The following is a 27,621-nucleotide window of genomic DNA, read 5'->3' as shown; positions in this document are numbered from 1 at the left end:
AAAGGTTGTTTATTAAATTAAAATAAGAAAATTAGCGTTTAGAATTAAATTAATTTATAATTTATAATTTTAAGAATTAATTTTCATTTTATTCATTTTTAAGATTTATTTCAAAGACTGCACACCATTACCATTTGAATGACTAAATTGATATTTTTTAAAATAAATAATACAATATTATTGAGTAAAATAGATTTTGTCTCTAAATTTCAGCATGATAATTGATAAATCATAGGTTTTATTATATTTTTTAATTCCTAAAAATTATAGTAAACCCAATTTTGATATTTCAAATTTAAAAAATCATTTTAATTCCTAACATATTTTGAAAAAACAATAATTTCAATCTCTAAATATTGAATTTGAAAAATTAAAAATATTAAAAAAAAACATAATAGCCCTTCAATTTTTGTGTTTTGGACCTAAAACCTTATTTTGTAAATTGTAAATTTAAGACACTACAATATTTTCTTAAATTAGAGAGACCAAAATTAGATTTAGCCTAAATTTCAAAAACTACAAAAATAACTAAACCAAAGTAATTTTTATGTGAAACTTATTAAGGTAAAATATTCCAACATAAAATGAATTCACTTTAAAAATAATTTTGTAATCAATTTTATTTAAAATTAAATTTAAAAACGCTCATCTAAATATACTAAAGTTAGGCACTTGATTTTCAAAACAACTATTTTTGACAGAAATATATGAGTTTGACTTGTTTACATAATTCAATTTTTTAAAATTAGTATTCTTACATTTCTTTATTTTTATTTATTTATTTTTATCAAAATTTCTCAAATAATAACAACAATCATACTTTTCTCTTAACATTTTTACTCTTAAGAAAATGATGATCAGAAATGAAAAGTAAAAGTTTCATAATTTAATTTTCGATGAAAAGTGTTTGATTTTGACAAGTTTGCATTCTGCAAGTGATGAAATATTTTAAGGAAAAAACCACGATATTATTACTTTTGCTTTAATTGTCTTTATTATATCTTTCTATCCTGTATATTTTTTTTATTCTTATAGTAGTTTTTTAAAATAACAATTTTGTGCTGTTTAAAACCAATAGACATAAATATTTCTTCCTTTTGCATTCTTAAAATAAATAAAAAATTACACGGTTAGTAAAAAAAAAGTCCTGAATATCATACTGAAAGTAATTGTTATGAAAATTAATACATTTATTATGCATAACAATATACAAATTAAAAACCGTGTGAATTTTTTAATTAATGGGTTATAATTAAATTCATAAAATATTTGTTAAAACTGTCTATTGATTGTAAAAATAACTGTTATATGGAAAATATATTAAATGATATTTTTTATTACATCATTTAGATACTGTAGCTAACTATCGAAATTATATATTATTTGCTATTATTATTACTGTATATATATATAAAATTATATTTTGAATTTTTTTTAAACATAAAATACAAAAATATATGTCTTTTTAATCAGACAAACATATCTGTAAAGTTTGGTGATTTAATTGAGAAATAATAGGTTGGTCAATAAAATTAATAACAGGTTGATTGATATTAGATTGATTGAGAAGCACGTAAAACAAAACGTGAAGGCACGAGTGCCATTCACGTTTGTGCGACAAGGGCGACCTAGTATATTGGTTATACAAATAACTGATCGTAATTTTTATCACGTTACTCAAATAAATAGTGATTTGGAGTATTATCTCACATTTTTTACATCGGTGATAATAAAGAAAATATTAATGGTATATACATTAAAAGAACTAAGAATAATGTCCATAAGTATTCTATTGATTATCAGTTTCATATATATATATGAATAGAGAATATCAATATGACTAAACTTAAATTTCACACAAATTTATTGCAGCAATAATTTTGAGAGGTGTTTTGATTAAATTTTCTAGCAGAATCAACAAAGAATCCATAACAACTAAAAATCAACAGATCTTTATATCAAAAAGATAATCTACAACGTATTTATTGTAAGAATACAAAACGTATTTATCGTAAGAATACAAAATGTGAGTGGTATTTGGAATCATAGGAATTGTGTGTCCTTTGATAGGGGTGGTAGATGCGCTCGAAGTATTCGCCTTGGTACAGGTAAAAGTTTGGTCGTGGATTTACGCAAAGTCTCATTGTGCTTCCTTCGGGTACTCTAATTGGGTTTTGAACTCAGTAGATTGTATGAGGATGATAATTTAATGTTTTCCTATGGTTAGTTTGGTTGTTCCTTAGATATTCAGGTAGGTGTTTCGTGGTAGGAGTATGGTAAGGTGTTTTGCTCTTTATGTATAAGGGTTGAACCACTCCTGAAGTGGTTCCCATTTATTTATTTTTTATTGCCGATAAAAAAAACAAAATATAATGAGTATATGATAAAATATGAGTTGAGAGTACTTCTTGTTGTGTATTAGATGATCTTTTCCGTGGAGCATAAACTAGTATATATAGATTGAATTGTAACATATCTCTGCCTTTAGTCATGATTCTGTCTTAATTGTGTAATGGATTAATTGATTGAGATCCTTTGACTTGTGTTCTCTCATAACGTTAAATACATAGGTCGGAAAACAACCATAAATGACAAACTATCGGATCAGGTCCATGAGTTTACTAACAGGTAATTGATTTTGTTATCCGTAGCGTGAATATTCAAGATTGATGTTGTTTTTAATAACTTTAGAGGATAATTTTTTTTATACCTATATCTCCATATCCAAATTAAATTTTTTGTATATGGGTTGATTTTCATTTATATAATTTGTTGTTATTGATTAAAAAAAATATTTATAGATTATTTTTCAAAGAATAATTTTGTTGTAATTCTCCAACAAAAATCTTCAAATTCCATTTATATATCCAAATATTTACACAAATTATTAAAATTCACTATTGTAATTAATATATACTTTTAGACCATTTCAATAGCTAGCAAGCTGAAATCCATTTTTTTAAAACACCTTCATAGCTTACTCAACCTCTCCAATTATTAAACTCCTCTATCTGGTTGAAAAACTACCATCCTCCACTATTCACAAAAGGATGATACCTTATTCAATTCACCACACTATTCTCATCAATATTTATCTGAGCTCACATAAAAGGCATAAACTTGTGTTATATCACATGAATTTTTGCCCTACCCTCACTCAACACAACAAACAAATGCAATACATGGAATCCATTTTTTAAAAAAATCTGATTCAATACAAACAAGCACAAGATCCATCTTTTAAGTTTAAGCAAACTGAATAAGATGAATGTTGCAAAATTTTAGAAACACTCTTACATATTAGTTAGGCCTTTTATTCACAGAGAAAATCAAATTTTGTTGGAGGAGTTTGTTAAGGTGGTTAAGAAAATTATATCCATTTTGGGTAACAAAAATAATTTTGGTTTTAAAATATTAGGTTGAAACAAATTTAGGTTCTCAACAATGTTTGGTTAAAGTGTGTCCAAACTTTAATTGGCACAATAATAAGTGCAACAAAACATAAGAAGTAACAACCAAATAACTTGCAAAAACTTTAGGATTTAAAAGTTCCGATATTTCAAAAAATAAAAAAAGGTGTTACAACAATAAGTAGAACACACCAATAAATAATCAAAAGCCTCTAAGAGGTATTTAGGGAGGGAAAAAGCAATGATGAAAAGAAGATCACAACAAACACAAATAGAACATGTTCTAAGACCTTGATAGAAGACATTGTCTATAATTGCATGTTTTGATATTTATGACACTTCAAGACAATATCATTTTATGTTATTTTTTGTTTCAATAAACTCCACTAACACACACAAAGGGGAAGACATAGTTGAGAAAATGGAAGGTTAGGCTTGCTAGGATTAATAAACAATAATTTAGATTTAGTTTTTGAGTTGTTATATGAATTTAAAGGTCCAAATAATGTATAAATAGATTTTAATATTTTGAATATCTTTTCATGGACCACTACATATAAATAAGCTATAGAAAATAGATGAATTGAAAGGAAATATCATTCCTTTTTTGTCATATAAAAATTTAAAATACACATAGAACATAAAAAGACAATCATCCACTCTATTTCATTCAAATGCTTAACTTACGTTTTTTTATTATAAAAAATGATATTTTTATTTTATTCCAGATGAAAAATTAATATAATTTAAACATGCAAATTCTACTAATAAATAGCTATTACCTTTTCAAGTTTGTAATATGGAAGTAAAAAATGTTTTTTCAATCATTTTCAAATTTGATAGAAAATAAATGAGTTTTTTTTAGCGAAGGTAAATTATTCTTACAACCCGGTTATTTTCGCATTTATTTAAAAAATAAATAAAACACAGTCGGTGCATGAATAAAAAAACGGAAAGTATTTATTTAAACAGTTTTTGTCGTTCACGCATAACATAAACGGGAGAAAAGAAAAGAAAAGAAAAAAATCCTTCTAACAAAGAAAGAGATTGAGAAAACCTAGATGGATCAAGCACAAGAATTTCTTCCATTTTGCCAATGCGATGTGATCGTGGTCCAGCAGTTGTGGTAGAACCCAATCCTCTATCCACTCCGATTTCATTTCGTTAATCTCCTCTCCACCTTCCCCGTCTTCTTGCGGTTGCCGGCGGCACCTCCCCGTCATCGCCGCCGCCTTGTTTCTGTGGTCGCAACCCTAATCATCGCCCGTAGTGAAATCTGAGATTTGTGTGTGCCGAATCTTGATGAGCGATGGAGTTGGCACAACTAGAAGCATTGTGTGAGAGGCTGTACAATTCGCAGGACTCGGTAGAACGTGCTCACGCGGAGAACACACTGAAATGCTTCTCTATGAACACTGAATACATTTCTCAATGCCAATACATACTTGATCATGCCTTGACACCCTATGCATTGATGCTGGCTAGTTCCAGTTTGTTGAAACAAGTCACCGAACACAGCCTTGCCTTGAAGCTTCGCCTAGATATATGTATTGTTTCTCTTTATTTCACTCTTGTCCCCTCTTCGGTGACTCAAGATGCTGCAATTCATAGAACTATTTTTAATGCATGTTAGGGACGTACCTCATAAACTATCTAGCGACCAGAGGACCCGAGTTACAGCCATTTGTGACTGCTTCTTTGATCCAACTTCTGTGTCGAGTCACAAAGTTCGGATGGTTTGATGATGACCGATTCCGAGACCTGGTCAAAGAATCAATGAACTTCTTGAGTCAGGTGATATAAAATCGATTGTTTAATTTGCATGCAATACGGTATCTTGCATCGAAAGACGATTTTCTTGACTCAAGTAAAACAAGAAAAAACCTTGACATTGTGGCAAGAATCGCGGTTGCTTCATTTTAAAACCACGAATGTGGCTTATCCTCTTTTGAACATCACTCAATATCTCCTAAACTAAAAAAGGTTTCTCAGTTTACTTGAAGTGGTAGCCCTGAACCCCACTTCTGATTTCGGCACCTTCTCAGATGTGTAGTAACTGTGTACATAAGCTATTATTCTTTATGTTGTGACCTAATAATTTTACCACTGATAGTAAGTGCTTTGGTTTCTGCAACTTTTTTCTTAAATCCTATTAAGTTAACCAGAAATCAGTATGTAATCTGAAATTGTTGCATTGCACACCATCTCAATTGGTAGATTTCTGTTTCTGAGACATATTGCTCATAACATATTTTTTCAATCCAGGCAACGCCAGGTCATTATGCCATTGGTTTGAAGATCCTAAGTCAGCTTATCTCTGAGATGAATCAGGTTAGAGTTTAATTTGTGCTACTTGAATATCTGTAGTGCGGACATTACAAATTACTGTTGGCACGGGTTTGTGGTTGTATGTGTCTGTTTATGGAGTTCATCCAATGATCTGGACATTGAACAGTAAAAATGGGGGGGATGTTGGTTCCGTGCCTTTTTAGGGGCGGGGGGGGGGGGGGGGGGTGTTGAGTAATAACAGGACGGTTTTCTACTGGAGAAGTTGTACAAAAAACAGATAAAAGATTCCTTGATTATTTACCACACAGATTTAAAGTAGTCAGCTGAAGCAGCTGTCTTAATATTCTTATTTTATTGTTTTCTGTATGTACTTTTTTATTTACTAGAATATTCATAACATCTTGTTGTGCTTCTTTATATTGAAAATGATTTGCTTGTCACTGATTATATCCTTTTTTTGTTATAACAATATGAAATTTTACTTAAGTGATATTTAAAATGAGTGTAAGATCCTTTGAAGTTTGGGTAAGTATCTGTCTTGGGTTGGGGGAATTTCTCAAGATTCCTTGGAAATTCCGGGATATAGGAGTTATTTTCTTCCTGGATTTTTTCCCTTCTAATTGTGCCAATATACTTGTATCTCTAATGTTGTCAAGATTGCTGGGTAGGTTGTGAGATTGGTCGATTTATGATCTTCCATTCTTGTCCTGAGTTGGATTGTGCATTGAATCATGTTGTGCACAGGTGAGATCGCAGTGAGATTGTAGCAAATTTGTGAAATCTGATGAATTTCATGATCCTGCAAGTTGGTCTTCGGTCTGGTTGAACAGCCCAGTATATAAAAAACCCCTATACCAAAAACCCCTTTTTTTGTGCCCTTAAATTCAATTTCTGCTCCCTAGTTTCAGTATAGCTTTGAAGATGCCTTAGTATATGTGAGCCCTGTTCTCTCTTGAACATTTCCTCTACCTCTCTTGTCTGTTTTGCATGTCATCTCTCTCGACCTTCTTTATTGTCTTGCAGATTCCATGTGTCCTGCACATCTTAAGCTGTGACTTATTTGTTTATGTTGACTTATTTGAGATTTAATTTTCTCAAATAGATTATGTTGGTACCTAAAATTTTCTATGGTCCATGTACAATACTCTTGTTCTTTTTGTGGGATCCTAAACCAATTTTTCCTTTAATGTTGTCATCTTTGTGTGTGTGTGTGGTATATGTGTACATATATCTGTATGTATGCATAATTTTATATTTTAGTAGCATCCTATGATCCTACATTTTATCACTTTGGACCCACTCCTGATCCTAAGGATCTTGATTTTGACAACATTTGGTATCTGTGTGAATGTTTCTTGAGGGTTGGAGCTAAGGGACTTGAAAAAGAAGAATATGATAAATCCCTTGTGTATATTGAACACATAGGGTTATATAACTTATGTTTATATAGAAAAAGAAACATATGAGCTAAGTCCATTACATAAATAGAAATATCTAACAATATCTATAATATCTCTTAATATCTAACACATGTTGTCACATATTCATTAATGAGTTTAAAGCAATGGTCATGTGCGGAATATATGCTTCATGAGGTCATCACATAAATTTGTGGTAACCTCATTCCAAAGGTTTGTGAAATTTGAATATCTGTGTTGGTTATACTTTTTGTTAGGTCATTGTTAATAAAATATAAATGAAAAAAAAACTTATTTGGCGAATGAGTTTTGTTGGAGATTTCACATCGATTAGAGATAAAACTAATTTACAATATATATAAGTAGGGGTAATTCCCCTTACCAAGCTGGTTTTGTGAGGATGAGTGCGACTTAAAGTTCATTCTTAATATAGTATCATAGTCCATCCTAGTGAGGTTTGTTGGGTCTATTGTGCTAGCTACTATCGGGCCGCTATGGGACCAACCACAAATATCCAGTTCCATGCTCGAGATGTATATGCCTTGGCATGAGTGGGTGTATTGCAAATCTTACATTGACTAAGGATAAGACCAATTTACAGTATATAAGTGGGGGTAATCCTCACCTTACCAAGTTGATTTTGTGAGGATTTGTTAGCTTAAAACTCACTTCTTAATAAGTTTCATAATCACTTCTACTCGTTTTTTATTGTTCTTTGATCTATTATATCTAAATCCTTCCTCAGGCTAATGCTGGAATGCCTGCAACAAATCATCGAAGGGTTGCTTGCTCCTTTAGAGACCAACATCTTTTTCAGATATTCCAGATATCTTTAACATCCTTGGGTCAACTGAAAAATGATGGTAAAAATGGAATACTCATACTCTTAATTTCCTCCTCTCTTTTAGTACCTTGTTTCTTACTTTTTCTGTCATGATGTTGAGATTAGAGATTGTATAATATGCAGTTGTCAATCAATTGCAAGAATTGGCACTTGCTCTTTCTTTGAAATGTTTATCATTTGATTTTGTGGGGACATCTGTTGATGAAAGTTCAGATGAGTTTGGCACAGTTCAGGTATCAGTTTTTCTTTATTTAAAATTTTAATTTTTGGGAAGTACCACAAAAGTTACTTTTTTTGTTGGTTCATCTACTATCTTGTAATATGGTGGTTTGCAGATTCCATCACCTTGGAAGCCTGTTTTGGAGGATTCTTCAACACTACAAATATTTTTTGATTACTATGGCATTACAAAGCCCCCTCTTTCAAAGGAGGTCTGTATATGCTTTTTTTCAATGATCATATATTTCACATTTAGATCTTGAAGTTCACCAAAACTAAAATTTTAATCTTTTTTGCTTTTTGGAGTATTACTTACATTGATTATAGCCCCCTTAATTTAAAAATATCATGTGAGAGCACTAGCTTAACCTGAATGATCAAATTTGATTATAACCATTTTAAGTTAATATGCTTTCTACATATATCTATGTTATAAATTAGTGTTAACATATCAAGGGCATACATGATGTATCTACTGCTATTTTATTTCTTACTTTTCTCGGTTTATTTAATTTATTCTCATTCAAAGAATTTTGTCAAACCATCAATGTTCATTAGTTTTATTTTCTTTCATGACCTATTTGTAGGTTTTATGCTGCCACTTGTTAGACTTCGAACTTATAAATGTAGGCTAGCTATTTGAGATTTGAAATTGGCAATGATGACATAGCCTTTAGAATGGAAAAAGTGTTGGCCAAATCATGATTAGGTGCTATTTAAATGTTTGAAAAGTAATTACAACGTTATAATGAGGCAAAAGTGGGCATGGCTGGTGTTTTTAATAGTGATGGTGTTATACTAAGTCTGAAACAAAAACCTGTTCTTTTGAAAGAGGATGACTGGACACTTCTTGGCAAATTCTGGTGGGATTCCTTGTTGTTGCAGGAATGTTTTATGCTGTAAAGAAGGTGTCGGTTGAACGTTATTTTAAGTGTTTATTATAATGAGGCAAAAGTGGGCATGGTTGGTGTTTTTAATAGTGATGGTGTTATACTAAGTCTGAAACAAAAACCTGTTCTTTTGAAAGAGGATGACTGGACACTTCTTGGCAAATTCTGGTGGGATTCCTTGTTGTTGCAGGAATGTTTTATGCGGTAAAGAAGGTGTCGGTTGAACGTTATTTTAAGTGTTTATTATAATGAGGCAAAAGTGGGCATGGTTGGTGTTTTTAATAGTGATGGTGTTATACTAAGTCTGAAACAAAAACCTGTTCTTTTGAAAGAGGATGACTGGACACTTCTTGGCAAATTCTGGTGGGATTCCTTGTTGTTGCAGGAATGTTTTATGCTGTAAAGAAGGTGTCGGTTGAACGTTATTTTAAGTGTTTATTATAATGAGGCAAAAGTGGGCATGGTTGGTGTTTTTAATAGTGATTGTGTTATACTAAGTCTGAAACAAAAACCTGTTCTTTTGAAAGAGGGATGACTGGACACTTCTTGGCAAATTCTGGCGGGATTCCTTGGTTGTTGCAGGAATGTTTATGCTGTCGGTTGGTTAGAAAAAGATACACAACTGAATCTCCAGTTTGTAGACTACCAAAAAGTGAAGATGATCTACTTTTTCTCTTGGGGCAATAATTTTCTTTATTGTGAAATAAAAGCATAATTTTATTTGAAGGGAGATAAAAAGAATGACAAAGATGACTTGATCTCAACCATTATAAGGCAAAATATATAAAACGCTAGTACAGCTTACAGCCTTCACTTAGAAGCTCCCTTCTTTCATAAGTATCTCAGACTTAGACTACCTTTCTCTTTGCCTTCATCCTGCCTTGGGATTCCTATTGTAACCTCCAGAATAATAAATGTTAAAACAGAAAAGGGAAATGAAAACAAGCAAACTTGAAAATACTCTTCAATCTCCTGGCATGTGTGACTAGGAAGAGCAGTTTGAAAACCTTTGTTAATGACTTTGCCGAAACCTTTTTATTGGTATTGAAAATTTCAAAGTAAACTCCCTAAGCTTCACCAAAGTAAGGTAGTGAAAGGCTGTGGGGCAGGTTAAAGTATCATTTCCTTATGAAATCAAGCAACGCACCTCATGGAGAAAAATTATTATTCAACATTACCCCATCCTTTGCATTACATTTTACTTGAAAATTGAGTATGACACTAATGTACTATCAAGGTATTAAATAAGATATCTTTTGTTGAATATTTTTCAAATTTTTATATTATCACTTGTATTAGATGACAATTTGTTTGTTTATTTTGGAAAATCGAGAATTTAGGTATTTCTTGACTAATGATTGGTTAATGCTTATTTTATTTTTGTGAAATTTTCTTATTGACGGTTCATCGGCCTGTACTTTTGAGCCTTCTTTCTCTCTTAGGCATTAATTATTTTTCTTTCCAGGCACTGGAGTGCTTGGTGCGACTAGCGTCTGTAAGACGCTCTTTGTTTACAAATGATGCTGCCCGTTCTAAATTTTTGGCCCATTTAATGACAGGAACCAAAGTAATCCTGCAAACAGGGCAAGGTGTTGTAGGCTTGTTACTTCTTCACTTGTTTTGTATTGTAATGACAAACTGGAAATATTATCTTCCATTATTATACGTGAAAGGAAAAAATGTCTATTGTTCAGTTTTTTTGGATTTCTTGTTATATATTCATTATGAGCAGCATTAAATAAAACAGAACATCTCTCTATCTTACTTTCTTTTTGTGCATGTATTTGTCATCATGACAATTTATTCTGTCTTAGCTTGTTCAATCTTCCTGCCTCTTCAACAAACCAGTCAGTTATTTACTGCCAGTGTAGGGAGTGAGAGTTTGTAGAAGCTCTTACTCGACCTAGGTAAAAAGCTCTTGGGTGAGATTTTTGTAATTACAGGTGAAATTGGGCTGCACATGGTTGTCATTTATAAGCCATTAGTCAGGAAATAGATTAGTTGAATTTAAGATTCAATGTACTCTATTTTTCAGTGGCATTAAAAGGGGAAAGCCATAGTAAATCTCTCTAGGTTCAGCAAAGCAAAAAATGTTGTGAAGAAAGAAGTTATACACGACAAACATTGGCCAGACTTGCATATACATTTTGAAGCTCTACTTAATACTTTATTTCCAATTCATGTTTTTGCTCTCTTGTTTGGTATTGGCCATGCATTTACAATTTCAACTGTGTTGGAAAGCAGGTCTTGCAGATCATGATAATTACCATGAATTTTGTCGTCTTCTTGGTCGTTTCAGAGTGAATTATCAGGTAGCCTTGTGTGCGGTTTTTTCCTCCTTTTGTGGTCTATCTACTGGTTTCTATTTCTAATTGGTAGTAATGCAATGTACATAAGCAGGGACATGGGGTTCATGCAGTGGAGGCTAGGTACATACTTTGGCTTAGAAGTTAGATGGGCACTGTACTGTGTGCACCATACAAATTGCCCCTAGTAATTCTTGTGGAATTTTAAGTTTTCAAACTTTAATACACACCATGATAGGATAGTAACTTCGAAGACCGACTATAGTTTTTATAATTACGTTGCCACTGTTTATTGTAGTTAGCTAGAATATTATTTAAATTTTATGTAATTAGTATTAGTATATTAAAGAGACAAACAAGTGCCGGAATATATTCATAATTTACATATCATTGCTTTCTATATTACTCTGCCAATGTTTTGAATACTTCACTCCTTACACCTGAAACAATTCCATAAATTTTATTATTATTTGTGTCCTAACGGAATAATTACATGCATAAATGTTTAATTTATACTTATAAACTGGAGCAGTTCAAGTTAATTATCACAGGGCATACTAAAATTTTATGACTTTTTTATTTGTATCTTGTCCTTTATGTCTCAACCAACTTATGTTTATTCCACTGCTTAAAAGTTTAGTGTTCAAATATGAAAATCAACCTTAACTTATCTCTTCCCCAAAACTGCTGCCTCCAAACCATGAGGAACTTGACTTTTCTGATTTGTTAATACGTGGAGAATTATGTTGAAAAACTTTAGCGGAATAACTCTGCATGTTCTATAATTTATTCCATCCGAACATCCTTTTGGTATTACTTTTTTTCCCCAATTGCCTTGAACTTGTTACCTAAATTTGTAAACTAAATGTTGCAGTTGTCGGAGCTTGTTAATGTGGAAGGCTACAGTGATTGGATACGTTTGGTTGCAGAGTTTACTCTCAAATCTTTGCAATCATGGCAGGTTAATTATTGTGTTGCTTTAGAAAATTTCCCAGAGAATACATGATATATAGCGGCTCAAAAATCATATTCTGAAGTATTTTTTGAGCAATTTATCTTTGGGACAATGGTGGCAGTGCCAGGAAAAAAATTCGTGACTACGTCTTGTGATAATTATCAATAAGATATACTTCATGAGTTTATTAGGTTTCAACTGAATGTTTGCATGTATATTTTGAAATATTGAGGTATTGATTAAGCTGATATTTTCTTGTCAGTGGGCAAGCAATAGTGTATACTACCTGTTAGGGCTGTGGTCTAGATTGGTGTCTTCTGTTCCATATTTAAAAGGTGATGCGCCAAGCTTACTGGATGAATTTGTTCCCAAGATTACTGAAAGTTTCATCACATCAAGATTCAATTCAGTACAGGTATTTCCAATTATCCATGCATGCTTTACATGTTGCCTGCTGCATAGTTACAGGCTGTATGCATTTAATTTTAAACATTTGTTTATAAGACATTTGTCATAAATGTACTATCTTCTGTCTGTTTTATATAGGCTGGATTGCCTGATGATCTTTCTGAGAACCCCTTAGACAATGCAGAGCTTCTTCAAGATCAATTAGACTGCTTCCCATACCTATGTAGATTTCAGGTATCATCCATATTTAATATTTTCATTCTTCTATTTTTAATAAAAGAAGAAATTTATAAGGCAAAAAGGATATAAGAGGAGAATATGACAGATCAGTAGAATATAAAAAGCTAAAACAAACAGGAATATTAACAAAACAACTGTCCAGCTTCCGTGCTCATTTAATGTGATAAAGAATTGATATAATCTTATTAAGTAAAAATATTTGATCTTGGTGGGAACTGATGAATTCCAAATAAAGTAATTCTGGATCAAAGCCTAAGTTACTGAGGTAAAAAAGGAAGTTGCAATAAAAGAAGAATTAAACAAGTTTTAGGTCCCTAATAGACTGAATTTTGTTTTTGAGTACCCAATAAGTTTTTTCTTCAATTTAGATACCTTATAAATTAACCGTTTTGGTTTAAGTCTTTTCTGTTACCTATGTCAGTTGTATTGTCTATATTTCCATTAAGTTATCACATGTGTAATGTTGAGCAATAATCAATATTAAATCCCTTCAATTACCTGTATTGAGATGATACATCACCATATGATGCAAAACATATTGGTTATTATGATAAAAAAAATATTGAGGGAACAAAAGAAAATTTAAAAATGTTTCATGGACTTAAACTAAATATTGAATTTAGGGACTTTAATAAAAATGATTAATTTATTAGGTATCCAATTTAATGGAAAAATTTACTGGATACTCAAAGAAAAAATTATATATCGGTAACCTTAAACTTTGTTTTATTCATAATCATATTCTCTTTAAATTCGTTATATTGAGCAAAGTGGCTATAATAAAGCTACACAAAAATGGGTTAATGGAGATAAGTGACTCAAACAACTGAATTAGGTAGTGACATCAAGAGGCAACCTTGATTTAATTTATTATACTGAATTCTAATCTTTTGTGTATGATCAAGGAATGAGATAGATATCATGGTTGTTACTCATTTGCTGCAGATAGGAAATACTTTATTCATTCTTAAATACTTTTTTTGCAATTCTGCTGCAATTTATTGAACTATGATTGCTTGACTCCTTTGTATTCATTGTGCAGTATGAAAGCAGTAGTTTATTTATAATAAACGTAATGGAACCAGTCCTGCAAATATACACGGTATGGTTATAGCTTTCACTGAATGCTGATAGTTACCCCTTTTGTAATTTTTGTTGAGAGAATTTGTTATAAATTGATGTTTAACTGTTCTCAATGACAAAATAGGAAAGAACAAGAATACATGTTCCTGATAACAGTGACCTCAGTGTGATTGAAGATAAACTTGCTTGGATTGTTCATATCATTGCTGCAATTCTTAAGATAAAACAATGTACTGGTTGTAGGTAAAAACCATTTAGGCTCTTGCCTTTTTCTTTTGGAATGATGTGGATCATCAAAGAAGTTCTGAGCAGTGTTCATAGCTTATCAAGTATCAACTTATTTGTAGTCTTATTTTCATGGGGCATTTATATATGCAGTTTGGAATCCCAAGAAGTGCTTGATGCTGAACTTTCTGCTCGAGTTTTACAGTTGATAAATGTAACTGACAATGGAATACACAGCCAGGTACTGGCTCAACGTTAGTTTTTTTCATTTGGCAATCCGTTGTAAATTAGCATGATGACATTTAAATTTAATTGAAAAATTCTTTGGTTGTAAGTGAGGACATCTATGTTAGTATCTTGTATTTGTGTTGTTGGCCGAAGGATAATCTATTGTATAAATAATTTTGGTATGAAAGTATTTTTTTAAGAGTAGCGCAGTACATAATTTTGGTGAGCATAAGGCATCCTTGCCACAACACAAAAAAAATGTGCAGAAGAACAATGGAAAAACTAAATATCAAAATTAAGTGATGGTAAAATCCTTGTAAAGTTCATGCGCTCAAAGGATTGCTTGAAGTGCATATTGCCACAAATTTGGCCTTCCTATTCCTACCAAAACATTTGAACTTTAGGGGATCAAATTGATGAAACTAACCTATAAAGGGTAGGGTATCTTCCTGAGACTATAACACAGTTTTACTCTATTTTTATTGCAAAGTAAGGTTCCTATATGATAAATGGAAGTCTTTTATTTTTGCCTTGTAATTGATTAGTTCACACATGCAACTGGTTGAAATCACATGGTCTTTTGGAGAACTACCAGTCATAGTATTATTCTATTAATGCAATTACAGAATGGAATCTATGTCTTAATCTTATTTTGTTTATGGTTTCTTTTATTTTGTTTTTCTTGATGATAAATTTAGTCAATGATGTGGTTTAGAAGAATGAATTTCTTACTTGTTTGTTTTTGGCATTTGACAGAGATATGGTGAGATAAGCAAACAAAGACTAGATAGGGCAATTCTTACTTTCTTTCAGCATTTCCGAAAGTCTTATGTAGGAGATCAGGCTATTCATTCTTCCAAGGTAATAAAATATTTTAATTATTGAGAATAAACTATTTTGCATGGATGTACCAACTTTACAGGTATAAAATGTTAATTTTTAAAAATTCGAAAGTATTGGTACGTTAAAAAGCTTTATAATTTTTTTATTGATTGATATTTATATATAGACACATGCACACAAATGTATGTATTATGCAGGAAATGGAATTTATCTAATCAAGCTGGCAGAATTATATAAAAGATAAAAAATCGTGTAAATTTAAGATAACATAAAAGGACATATTTGTAAATTGTGAAAATATTTGTAATAAAAAAAGTTAGCTAGCTCAATTTGATCTGCTAAATCCTTCCAGTTGCATATTGCTGCTGTTGCTAGTTGAGTTACTTTCCCAACTTGCTGTCATCCCCATGTGTGACTAGAAACGGCACTTTTCCTCTCAAAATGCTTGCGAGAATTAATGAGCTTAATTGAGATTGTATAATATATTGAGAGAGAGAAGGAAAAATATCTAACTTTAACTGAAAGTGATTGGTTGGTTGTACTTGAGGCATACCTAAGTGTACCCAGTTACATTAATCCTCGTAAATACATACCCAGATATAGCCAATATGTACCTGTTATAGGTATGGCTCACAAATCGCAGTACCCATGCTTCAGATTAATAAATTCACTGGACATAAATTGAGCTTTCTATGCACCTGTTCATTTATATATTTTATGTTGCAGCAGTTATATACCCGGTTATCTGAACTTCTCGGTCTACATGATCATCTATTGCTGTTGAATGTTATTATTGGCAAGATTGTGACTAACCTTAAGTGCTACACAGAGGTATTTTTATAGCTTTTCTTTTTTTTCTGATTTAATTTTTTTTCCTGATTTAACACACTAATTGTGTTTGTGCTTATTTCAGAGCGAAGAGGTCATTGATCACACCTTGAGTTTGTTTTTGGAGCTTGCATCTGGGTTAGTCTTAGTTGGATTGAAGAGTATTAGCTACCTCTTTTGTAGTTAGGACAAGCCACTAGAATTAACTGTTTTCTCTTGTTACAGCTACATGACTGGAAAGCTACTTCTGAAGTTGGACACAGTGAAATTTATTGTTGCCAATCATACGGTAGAATATCCTTTTTGTCATTTGCTCATTAATTTGTCTTGGATTATCATTCACTTCGCACTAGCTAAAATGGGCAGATGATGTACTGTCATATAAATTGAAAATGGAAACTGAGTTTTAAATGACACAATCCATCATAGTTCACAAGTGACTTGACTAAGAGTGATTTAATATGGAGTTGTATAGTATACAGTCAGCTCTTGCTTTTTCATGCTGATATGTGAATGTTGATCAAGATCGCTCTTAGGTTATTTTTCTGGTTAAAACTTTAACTGGATGGGTACTATCTAGACTTCTTTTCGACTATATCTAAGTTGTTAAGTGTTCAATAATTCAATTAAGTATTCTATATGACAGTGGTCTAACTATGTTGCATATGAATTAGCTGTGCTTTAAAACTCAGACCAAACTAATAGGTTGAACTGGTTTAACTGCAAACAGACCAGTGACCAGTTTGGTCACATTTACAGATTGGAAATGCCATTGACCCGTACTAATGTCCTGATTAAGACTATTAACTGCATTTCTATGTTGTCCAACAATGCTTGGTTCAAGCATGAAAAATAAGATTACGAGTTAAGGCCACTGCACTTTGACTATCACAATAGATTGCAGGAGGACCGTACGATATTGTTGGAGATCCACATCGAATAGAGATTATGACATTTCATAGTATATTAGTGAGTGTAAATCTCACCTCAGCCGATTTTGTAAGGTTGAGTTAGGTTTAAAGTCTACTTCTTAGTATAATATAATATATAACCGGGTGCAAACCTCACCTTATGAACCGGTTTTGTAAGGTTGTGTTAGACTTAAAATTCTTGACCATTATCTATATAAATATGTTTAGGACCTTCAAAAGGAATATTTTGTTTAATATTCTAACTTTCTCCAATAACATGAAAAGAAGCACTAGAATCATAGCATAAGGAGGATGTTGTGAAGTGGAAAGATGAGGTGAGGGAGGACGATAGTTGGCAAGTAGGTATTGATGAGGTGGAGAAAAAGATTGTTGTTGTTGATTGAATGGACAAAAATATCCTTGACCAAACTGATTTGTATGTCCTTGATAATTAGAGTAAAAATTACTTGGAGTGGAAGGTTGAAAACTGTGATCAAATCTGTAATAACAGAAAGTAATACCGTGCCTGGTCTTGAAGCATAATTGGCATTGAACATTGGCAAAATGCCCTCTACGATCACATCCTCTAAAACCAGTTCCATGACTACTATGAAAAGTAGTCAAAAAATTGTTGACCTACACTTGAGTATTTTGACTAGGAGTAGGTAAAGTCAAAGCAGTAGAAGGTTCTCCATCGTTGTTTGAAATAGAATTTGTCAAAGGTGCACAAGTCAGATTAAGAGAAGCAAAATCAATAACACTTTTCTTGTGGTATTTCTCAAGACGAGACTCATGTATAAGAAGAGGTTGAAACTTACTTTCAATGGCAGAAATAACAAATTCATAATCTTGAGACAGCTCTTAAAAGAATAACATCAATGTGTTCTTGAAGAGAAATTGGATCTCCTACAGAAGTAAAATAATCAATGAAAGATTTTATTTTAAGAAGAAAATCACCCATGGAATGATGATCATCAAGAGTCATGGAACGTAGTTCAGGGTAAAACTCCCGTACTATTTCTCTTGTTTGTTAGTGAAATAATCATGTATTTTGTCCCAAACTTGATAAGAATGAATACATCTCAAAATACGTTAAAGAAATGATCTTGATAGAGTGGACTGCAACTAAGACAACATCATCTGATCTTGTTGTTCCCAAGAAACATAGGCTGGATTAATTTTGCCAATATCTCGATCTATTTCACTCAGAAACCAAATAGGAATAGATCAATTATAGTTTAAACTTTAAATCAGAACGGGTGGATACCAACTCAAAGGGCAAGCATACGCTTGTTAGTTGTTTCCCTAAATACTAACTTTGGTTCTCACCTATGGCTTTTGGAGGATGCTTATGGGTAGAAGTGTAAATCTTGGCTTTCCCCCTGATTTTTCAATGTATTTGCATAATTCAATGATTAATGCTGTCTTTCTTCTCCAGAGTCTTCCTCATTTTGGTAATTTCATTTCCACATGGTCTTAATTGACATGGAAGCTAGGAAACTTAAACTCCTCTAGGTTGTTATTGTATCATGTAAGCTTTGAACTAATCTAGAGCCTAGATCTGAGAATGTGTCATCTAATGCATTTTATTGGAGTTAAATGGTTGGAACTTTAGGGCATATATCTGTTCCTGAACTTGCAATAGTGTTTTTCTGTGGTCTTTCTACATAATTTGGCACATGTTTGCTTCAAGGGAGTTTCCATTTTAAATATATGAAGAGATTGGGCTGACTTGCTGCAGTTTTTACTACTGAAGTAAACTCCTCTGTTTGGAGGATTTTTCTTCTCCTTTTGGCTACACCCTCCCCATTTCCCTTCTAATGTAGTTCTATTTCTATTAAAAAATGATATACAATGATCTTTTAGATTGGACATTGGTGTTGCATTTCTCCCCTCACTCTCTGCTCCATTGTTTTTCTCCACATTTCTTTGTTTATGGAATTATATTCCTGTGTCTTTTTTCTAAATTCTTTTTCACTATAATTAATCTCAGAGGGAGCATTTTCCATTTCTGGAAGCAAAAAGATGCACTCGCAGCAGAACTACATTCTATTACACTATTGGCTGGTTGATATTCATGGAAGATAGTCCCATGAAATTTAAATCTTCGATGGATCCACTCCAGCAGGTACTCTGCCACTCATCTCATTAAAATGCTTGTATAGTCATTTTTTTAATCTCATGTCTCTCTATTAATTATTGCGGATTGGATTGTGCAGTTAGTGAAGTGTTTTAACATTATTGGACATATAAATATGACTGGATTTTATGTTTTGCTTGCATGTGATGTGCTGTTAAGCTTTATGCAATTTATAATTTATTCATCGGTAGATATAGTTTTTATCACTCAATTGCACATTAAATTTGAATAAACACCAAACATGAGACATTCACATTATGAAAGAGCATACATCTGATTTAAGGGTAAAGAATCTCTGGACTGAAGTAATGGGGGGATCTATACTGAAGAATCTCCATCCAAATTCCCCTTTTTGATATACCTAGTGTTGATTAAGTACAAAGAGGAGTGCTTGTAGTTCTGTATCTTGTATACACCTGACTACTTTTATTTATAATGAACAAAATCAATAACTAATAATGAGAAATTTTATTCATTAAGATATTTCAGTATTTGATGTAATAAAATCATATCATATTTCTCTATTTAATGTTGTCCAATCATATCATATTCCTCTATTTAATGTAGTCAAATCATATCTTTAACATTCCACCTCAAGCTAAAGCATATTTATCATATTAGTCAAGGTTGCCAATTTTCATTAGCACGAGACCTCTTGAGAGACTTAGTAAACATGTAAGCCAATTGGTTGTCGGGGCTAAAGAAGTCAATAGTGTAAAGCTTCATGCATCGATTTGGTGTAGGTGTGTGAAGGTGGGGTATCAAGGAATTGGTAGCAGTTGGCCATGACTTAAGAAGCATGGTGGTCAACAAAGAAGGATGGCTTTGATCCAGGGATCCCATTAGAGGTTGAAGAACAAAAATGTTTGGAGGGTTCGACTATCTAAGAGCAAAATTTCTTGGAGGGTTTTTGTGGACAATTTGATAGCAAAAATGCTCAAAGAGAATGATGTGTGCTAGTGATAAAAATGCTCAGAGGGTGCAATAGTAGTCAGAGCAAACAAGCTTGAAGGGTGTAACAGCTATTGGAGACCAAAATGGATATAGATTGTAGTGGTTTTGGTAGAGAAAAATGTTGCAATGGGTGTTGTTTACCCAAGGTAAAAAAATGTTAGTGAATGAAAACTGCGAATTAGAGGGACCAACAAAAGAGGTGAATAATTAGAGTGCCATTTAACTTTGTTTAGGGGAATGTTGGAACTACGAGTTGTTTTCTATATTTCAAATTTTTTACAATGAAATTAAAAATCAATTTGGGATTTCCATTCGAATTTTGCGTAGTGATAATGGACGTGAGTATCTTTCTCATTCTTTTCAAAATTTTATCGCTTCTCATGGTATTCTTCATCAAACTTCATGTGCTTATACACCTTAACAAAATGGGGTAGCTGAGCGCAAGAATAGACATCGTGTTGAAACAACTCGTACTATTTTAATCCATGGTGATGTTCCTCAACATTCTTGGGGTGATGCTGTTCTTAGTGCATGTTATCTCATTAATCACATGCCATCTTCAATTTTAGATGACAAAATTCCTCATTTTATTTTATTTCCACATGACTCTCTCTACTCTTTACCTCCCAAGGGTTTTGGGTCCACATGCTTTGTTCATAATTTTAGTCCTGGTCTTGATAAATTATCTCCTATGTCACACAAATGTATCTTTTTAGGGTTCACTAGATCACAAAAAGGATATAAATGTTTCTCACCTTCTCTAAACTGTTATTTTATTTTTGCAGATGTCACCTTTAGTGATTCTTCCCTTTACTTTAAGTCTTGTCCTTCTCCTTCTATGTCTTCATCTAATCAGGTTAATATTCCTCTTGTTGTGCCTAGTGCACCTAAAGATTCACCACCGCCACCAACTCTTCAAGTGTATTGTTGTCTTCTCATCGTCCATCAAATGACTCTCTTCTAGTGCCAACACCTCATCCCCCTCCGGCTCTAACAATTGAACCTAACATTCCTATTGCTATTCGTAAAGGTATACGTTTTACCCGTAATCCCCCCTCTCCACATTATACTGCTTTGAGTTACCATAGACTATCTCAACCCTTTTATACCTGCCTTTCATTTATTTCTTCTGTATCCATTCCAAAATCTATATGTGATGCCTTAGCCCATCTTGGTTGGCATCAGGCCATGCTTGATGAAATGAATGCGCTTCAGAATAATGGAACTTGGGAACTTGTTCCTTTACCATCTAGGAAATCTGTTGTTGGTTGCAGATAGATTTTTGCTATCAAAGTTGGTCTTGATGGTACTATTGATCGTCTCAAAGCTCGTCTTGTGGCTAAGGGTTATACCCAAATTTTTGGTTTAGATTATGGTGATACTTTTTCTCCAATGGCAAAGATGGCTTTTGTTCGCTTATTCATAGCCATGACTGCTCTTCAACAATGGCCTCTTTATCAACTGGATGTCAAAAATGCCTTTCTTAATAGGAGTTTGTTGGAAGAAATTTATATGGAGCAACCTCCCGGTTTTGTTGCTCAGGGGGAGTCTTCTAGATTGGTATGTCTTCATCGCAAATCCTTATATGGCCTCAAGCAGCCTTCTAGGGCTTGGTTTGGAAAATTTAGCAATGTTGTTCAACAATTTGGTAACTCGCAGTGCAGCAGATCATTCAGTTTTTTATCGTCACTCGAGTGTTGGGTGTATCTATCTTGTAGTATATGTTGATGACATTGTTTTTACAGGTAGTGATCACCATGGCATCTCATAAGTAAAACAACACCTTTGTCAACACTTTCAGACCAAAGATCTTAGCAAATTCAAATATTTCTTGGGGATTGAGGTAGCACAATCCAATACTGGTATTGTTATCTCTCAAAGAAAATATGCATTGGAGGAAATTTGGTTGATCAATTCGAAATCTGTTAATACTCCCATGAATCCAAATGTCAAGCTTCTATCCAATTAGAGGGAGCCTCTTTCAGATTCTGAGAAGTACAAGAGATTAGTTGTAAAATTGAACTATCTCACTGTTACTGGTCCTGATATTTCCTTTGCAGTCAGTGTGGTGAGTCAATTTCTTAATTCTCCAAGTGAAGATCATTGGAATGCAGTCATTCGTATACTGAAATAGATTAAAGACTGTCCTGGAAAAGGTTTGTTATATGGTCATAATAATCATACTAAAGTCGTTTGTTATTCAGATGTTGATTCGGCAGGATCTCCATCTGATAGAATATCAACTTCGGGTTATTGTGCCTCCATTGGTGATAACTTTATCACTTGGAAGAGCAAGAAACAAAGTGTTGTAGCGAGATCTAGTAGAGAAGCAGAATATAGAGCTATGGCCTCGGCTACTTGTGAGCTTATTTGGCTTAAACAGATACTTAAAGAATTGCAATTTGGAGAGGTCACTCAAATGACACTTATATGTGATAATTAGGTTGCTCTTCATATTAGCTCAAATCCAGTTTTTCATGAAAAGACCAAACATATTGAGATTGTTTGTCATTTCATTCGAGAAAAGATTATATCGGGAGATATCAAAACCGAGTTTGTTAATTCAAATAATCAATTAGCAGATATTTTTACTAAAGCTTTACGAGGGCCTAGGGTTGATTACATTTGTAACAAGTTGGATACATATGATCTATATGCACCGGCTTGAGGGGGAGTGTTAGATATTATTAGATATAATTAGATATTATGAGATATTATTAGATATTTCATATTTATGTAATGGGCTTAGCCCATATGTTTCTTTTCTCATATAAACATAACCCTATGTGCTCAATATACTCAAGGGATTTACCCTACTCTTTCTTTTACTTTAATATGGTACCAGAGTCATTTTTGAGCCTATTCTAGTGAGTGTTTGTTGGGCTTATCAGGCCACCCGCTATCGAGCCGTTGTCGAACCACCCATAATATGTTATCACACGCACGAGCTGTTACTCTCGGCGTGAGGGGGGTGTGTTGGAGATCCCACATCGACTAGAGATTAAGAAATTTCATAGTATATAAGTGGATGCAAACCTCACCTCATAAGCCGGTTTTATAAGGTTGAGTTAGGCTTAAAGTCCACTTCATAATAGGGAACTAAACAACAAAATTGTGACAAAGCATATCACAGAGGATTGTACCACTCAGATACCATGTAAAGTGGATTACTTGTAATTATGTGTCTTGTACATACCACTATGATACCATGTAGAGAGGACTACTTGTAATTATGTATCTTGTGCATAGTAAGTAGTTTTATTTTTAGCAAAAAGAAATACAATAATAAGGAACAAAAATAGTAATAAGTAATCATAACGATCATATGTTTGTAATGCATTGTATGTCCCATAATTGGCCATACTTGTTTACCTTTTACCGGTAATGACTATTCATAGCCATTACTTTGACATCAAGCAAGAGTTTGATCTAATCTTGTTTAGGGGACTCAACCGCAAAAATGTGACAAAGCAGATCACAGAGGATTGAACAACTGTAGAGAGGATTTCTTGTAATTATGTTTGTTGTACATATGGATCTGATACCATATAAAGAAGATTACTTGTAATTATGTATCTTGTAATATATGTAAGTACTTTTGTTTATAGCAAAAAGAAATACAATAATAAGGAACAAAAACAATAATCAATAATTGGAAATATTTTCTAAGATATTTCCCTAATTGATGTAATAAAATCAATATCATATTTTCCTATTTAATGTCAACAAAAGTGTCTTCAAATGTAGGCTTAGGCTTAACTCAACTTCAAAAGCTAGTTCATAAGATGAGTGTTGTCATTATCTTGACAGCATAGCTGGTCAATTTGACTTCGGTTTTTTCCAAGATATCTTAGATAACCCAATGAAAAAAATGTGCTAAATAGTTATTTGTTGATGTCTTATCCACGCAAAGTATAGTAGAGTCTTCCCCCAGAAATCGGGCACTAAGGGAAGAGATTCCAGTTTAAATGGTCTCATGTTTCTCTTAGAATTAAGTGTTAAGCTTTGACTTTATTAGTGATAGAATTACTTCTACAATCAAGATAGTTTTTTTTTTTTTTATGTCTTATCCACAAAGTATTGTAGAATCTGCCACTAGAAACCAGATGCTAAGAGATGAGAGCTTCCAGTTTAAAAGGTCTCATGCTCCTTCTCCTACAATTTAGTGTGAAGTTTTGACTCTGACACTTTCCAATTATTTATCTTCCTTATCTCTAGTATTTGGGTCATGACTTGTTCATAGATATTACTATCGTGAAACTGAGCAAGACTGGTGGGTTTTGTTATTTTGATTGGGGTTTCTGTTGTAATCCAATTGGTTTTCTACTCTTAGCTAGCATGTTCATGGGACCTGTTTCTTGTAACTCATTATGAAATTCTTTGTATATTTCCAGAAAAGCAAAAAATTTTAGACATGATTATGCTTGTGATAAGGACTTGGGCATCGTGCATAAGTCATAAATCGAGTTATATGGGATGTTCAGTGGAGTATTTGAGTCTTGGTTCTACCCCTTTAAGAACTAGCTTTAGAGAGTGAATTTTCCAAGTGCTCATGGTATCTGACTCTGGTTGCCAGTGTCCTGAAAAGGATACCTATGAAGGTTTCTGATCGGTGAGGGTTTTAACTAACAAAGGAGTTGAGTGAAGTGTCACGGAGCAAATTATCGTAGTGATAGCCACCAAAATATTAGCTCCAAGAGCTATGTTATGATAGGGACTTAAGTATTATGGACCCTAAGTATATATTGACTAGTGCAGGATGCTTGGTTGAGTATTTAAGTGCATGATTTTCTTCTTTAACAATTAGCTTTTAAGGGTGGTTCTGAAATGTTCAGGTACTTGTCAGCTTATGCCTTAGCTCTTTGACTACTTTATTTATTATTGGTTAGTGAAGGATAATAGCAATTGTTGTTTATTTTATTGTGTTGATTATAACACCTAGATGGGTTTTTCTTATAATTAGTTGCTTGGACTTGTGGTCTTGGATGAATGATGTTGCCTCCTCCTTTTTTAGGTTTTTCTCAGTTTGGAATCAACCCCTGATGCAGTATTTCGAACAGATGCTGTAAGGTTTGCACTTGTTGGTTTGATGAGGGACCTTAGAGGAATTGCAATGGCCACAAACAGGTTGGTAGTCATGCTGTTTCTGTTATTCAAAATGAGGGAAGCAATTGAACTGACCTCTTTTTCATATTTGTATTTCTTAGCCGCCGAACGTATGGATTTCTATTTGATTGGTTGTATCCTGCACACATGCCGCTACTCTTAAAAGGCATCTCACATTGGACAGACACCCCAGAGGTAATGAACCTTTTGGATAACTTTTTATACCTACATATACACTGAAATAGGGAGTTTTGGTCCCATTATCATTTTTTAGATGCTAGCACATTGCATGAATTGCTACAGGATGTGCCAGTTTGCTTAAACTTAAAATAATTGTTTTTGAAATAATCAATTATTTAAAAAATCACTTATTTGAGATTCAGTTAGAATTTATTTATTCAAATAAGTAGAAAATTGTTTATATGAACAAGAAAATTAGAACCAGAAAAAAAAAAGTAAAACGTGCTTAATTTATTAAAATAAGCACAAAGAAACTGAACCAATATTACATGGGCACAAATTATTATTTGCAGCCCTGTTTTCAGCAACTGGGTTTTGTAACTTTTCTGGCATTACCTCAGCTATATTTACTGTAACTTTTCCTGTCATGACGTAAAATCATTTAATTAATATCTTTAGTGTGGCAGATGGCTGAGGAGATGAGGGTGGCTTATGGGGAAAACCACAAGCACCTTTCATATTCTTGGCCATCTCAGTAGAGTTGGCAGACATGTGGTATCACTTTTCTTGTGGGTTTGCTAATGCATGATATGGCAATGCTTCCCTCAACCCTGCATTGACTCATGATATTTCTTTTGTTGGTTCTTTTACATTGAATTGTGATTAGCAGTTACCTTATTTGAATTCAAATGCTAATGCTTTTCTAGATAAAAAAGATTCTGTGTAGAAGAAAAAGCTATTAGTCGGTCAATCTGCAGAAAATCATAACTTGCAACCCAAGCTAAACATTTTATTTCTAGAAAGCATTAATATTTAACTGATAATAATGTATGTGCTAGCTGTCATGCTCCAGAGCAGATGAATTATGGAAGGGGCGTGTGCCAATTTTATCCTCTAATTAATCTTAAGACCATTGAAATGATTCAGATTGAAAGTATTTTCCTGTGTAAGAGCAGTGTGAAATCTTATTTCGAAGAAAATATGGAAAGTTGCCTAAGTAGGCACTAAAGGGTTGGACTGCCTTATCAGTGGCTAACCACAATAACACCTACATCTTACCTGGTTTGGCATTGAGGGGCTGTGAATTGTTCAGCAAGGACCTGTCAAATTTCATATTAAAACCAGTTGAGATCAAGTGAAGTTGTCTAATAGATATATAAGTTGCTCTCCATGAATCAAGGTAGGTGATGTGGAACTTCCCAACACACCCCGTCCACAATTGCCTACCAAACTAGACAAGACTACCAGAATAGGCAATTACCAAGATGAACTATAAGCTCTATGTCAAATTTCATCTTAAAACCAATTGGCCTTTAAACAAAGTTGTCCAACAAATATATAAGTCGCACTCTAAGAACTGAGACAAGCAATATGGAACTCCCCAAGAGAGCCAATTACCTAATAAAAATGCCTATGCCTCTACAGGCCTAATGCTGAGAAGCTGTGATTCACCTAAATGAATGACCGACTTGCTAACATGGCCTTATATGGATGACCTACCACATCTCATAGTGCTTGTATATCTGGGCCCTGTATTAAGGTTTCTAGATCTTTCTTATAATCTAGTTGAATTTCTCTTTGTGCCACCTCTTGAAAACAATGGGAACAGTTCGGGGGAGGAAACCTGTTTAATGTGATCAATTCATATACCCTTGTCACACATTCTTGGATTTACAATGAGCGAACTCTAGTGTGAACAAAAAAATAATTAGTGTAATACTTTTTGAAGAGAAAATAATAATAATTAGTATAATTTGAATATGGAAATTAGTAGGGAAAGCTTTGACTTGGAAAATAACACTGAACATTCTTTCATAAAATATTGTCTTGAAGAGCTATCAATAAGGTAATAAAATACTTAAGACTTAAAGTAGTAAAGGCTAGAGACTAAAGTTGGACCACATGTTCGATTATGTTAAAAATAAGTATCTTGATTATGTCTTAGAATAATAAAGAAGTATTTAGCTTCTATTCTTTCATATTTTGTGTTTCTTTTTTGTTTTTGAGTTTTGTTGGTGAGTGATAGAAATGTGCAATAATAAAAATGTTGTGTTCTAATTTTCCATCTACAAATTCCCTTTGTCATGTACATGTGGAATTACTTCCTATACATATATTCTGATGTATGCTCCTCTTACCCCTCC

At 33.0% G+C, this 27,621-nt stretch overlaps 1 protein-coding gene across 2 annotated transcripts in view; it reads left to right on the top strand.

The window, feature by feature from the left end:
• The first annotated feature begins 4,361 nt into the window (after nt 1-4,361).
• Nucleotides 4,362-27,621, top strand: part of LOC137821096 (uncharacterized) — a 32,512-nt gene continuing 9,252 nt past the window's right edge. Inside the window, exons 1-21 of one of the 2 annotated variants that reach the window (XM_068625520.1) lie at nt 4,362-4,957; nt 5,044-5,204; nt 5,676-5,741; nt 7,863-7,980; nt 8,085-8,194; nt 8,297-8,392; nt 10,536-10,659; nt 11,315-11,382; nt 12,251-12,337; nt 12,594-12,746; nt 12,878-12,973; nt 14,022-14,081; nt 14,187-14,305; nt 14,441-14,528; nt 15,272-15,376; nt 16,085-16,189; nt 16,272-16,324; nt 16,412-16,475; nt 19,091-19,225; nt 25,206-25,318; nt 25,399-25,492. In XM_068625520.1, coding sequence (XP_068481621.1) covers nt 4,720-4,957; nt 5,044-5,204; nt 5,676-5,741; nt 7,863-7,980; nt 8,085-8,194; nt 8,297-8,392; nt 10,536-10,659; nt 11,315-11,382; nt 12,251-12,337; nt 12,594-12,746; nt 12,878-12,973; nt 14,022-14,081; nt 14,187-14,305; nt 14,441-14,528; nt 15,272-15,376; nt 16,085-16,189; nt 16,272-16,324; nt 16,412-16,475; nt 19,091-19,225; nt 25,206-25,318; nt 25,399-25,492 — 2,253 coding nt within the window. In that variant the 5' untranslated portion in view covers nt 4,362-4,719. The remainder of the gene's footprint in view (nt 4,958-5,043; nt 5,205-5,675; nt 5,742-7,862; nt 7,981-8,084; nt 8,195-8,296; nt 8,393-10,535; nt 10,660-11,314; nt 11,383-12,250; nt 12,338-12,593; nt 12,747-12,877; nt 12,974-14,021; nt 14,082-14,186; nt 14,306-14,440; nt 14,529-15,271; nt 15,377-16,084; nt 16,190-16,271; nt 16,325-16,411; nt 16,476-19,090; nt 19,226-25,205; nt 25,319-25,398; nt 25,493-27,621) is intronic. The other variant, XM_068625521.1, reaches the window with a different exon arrangement.

This window comes from Phaseolus vulgaris, chromosome 9, assembly GCF_051622355.1.
Source record: "Phaseolus vulgaris cultivar YP4 chromosome 9, ASM5162235v1, whole genome shotgun sequence".
Lineage (NCBI taxonomy): Eukaryota > Viridiplantae > Streptophyta > Magnoliopsida > Fabales > Fabaceae > Phaseolus > Phaseolus vulgaris.
Note: the sequence above shows the minus strand (reverse complement) of the source record. Positions and strands in the feature narration are given on the sequence as shown.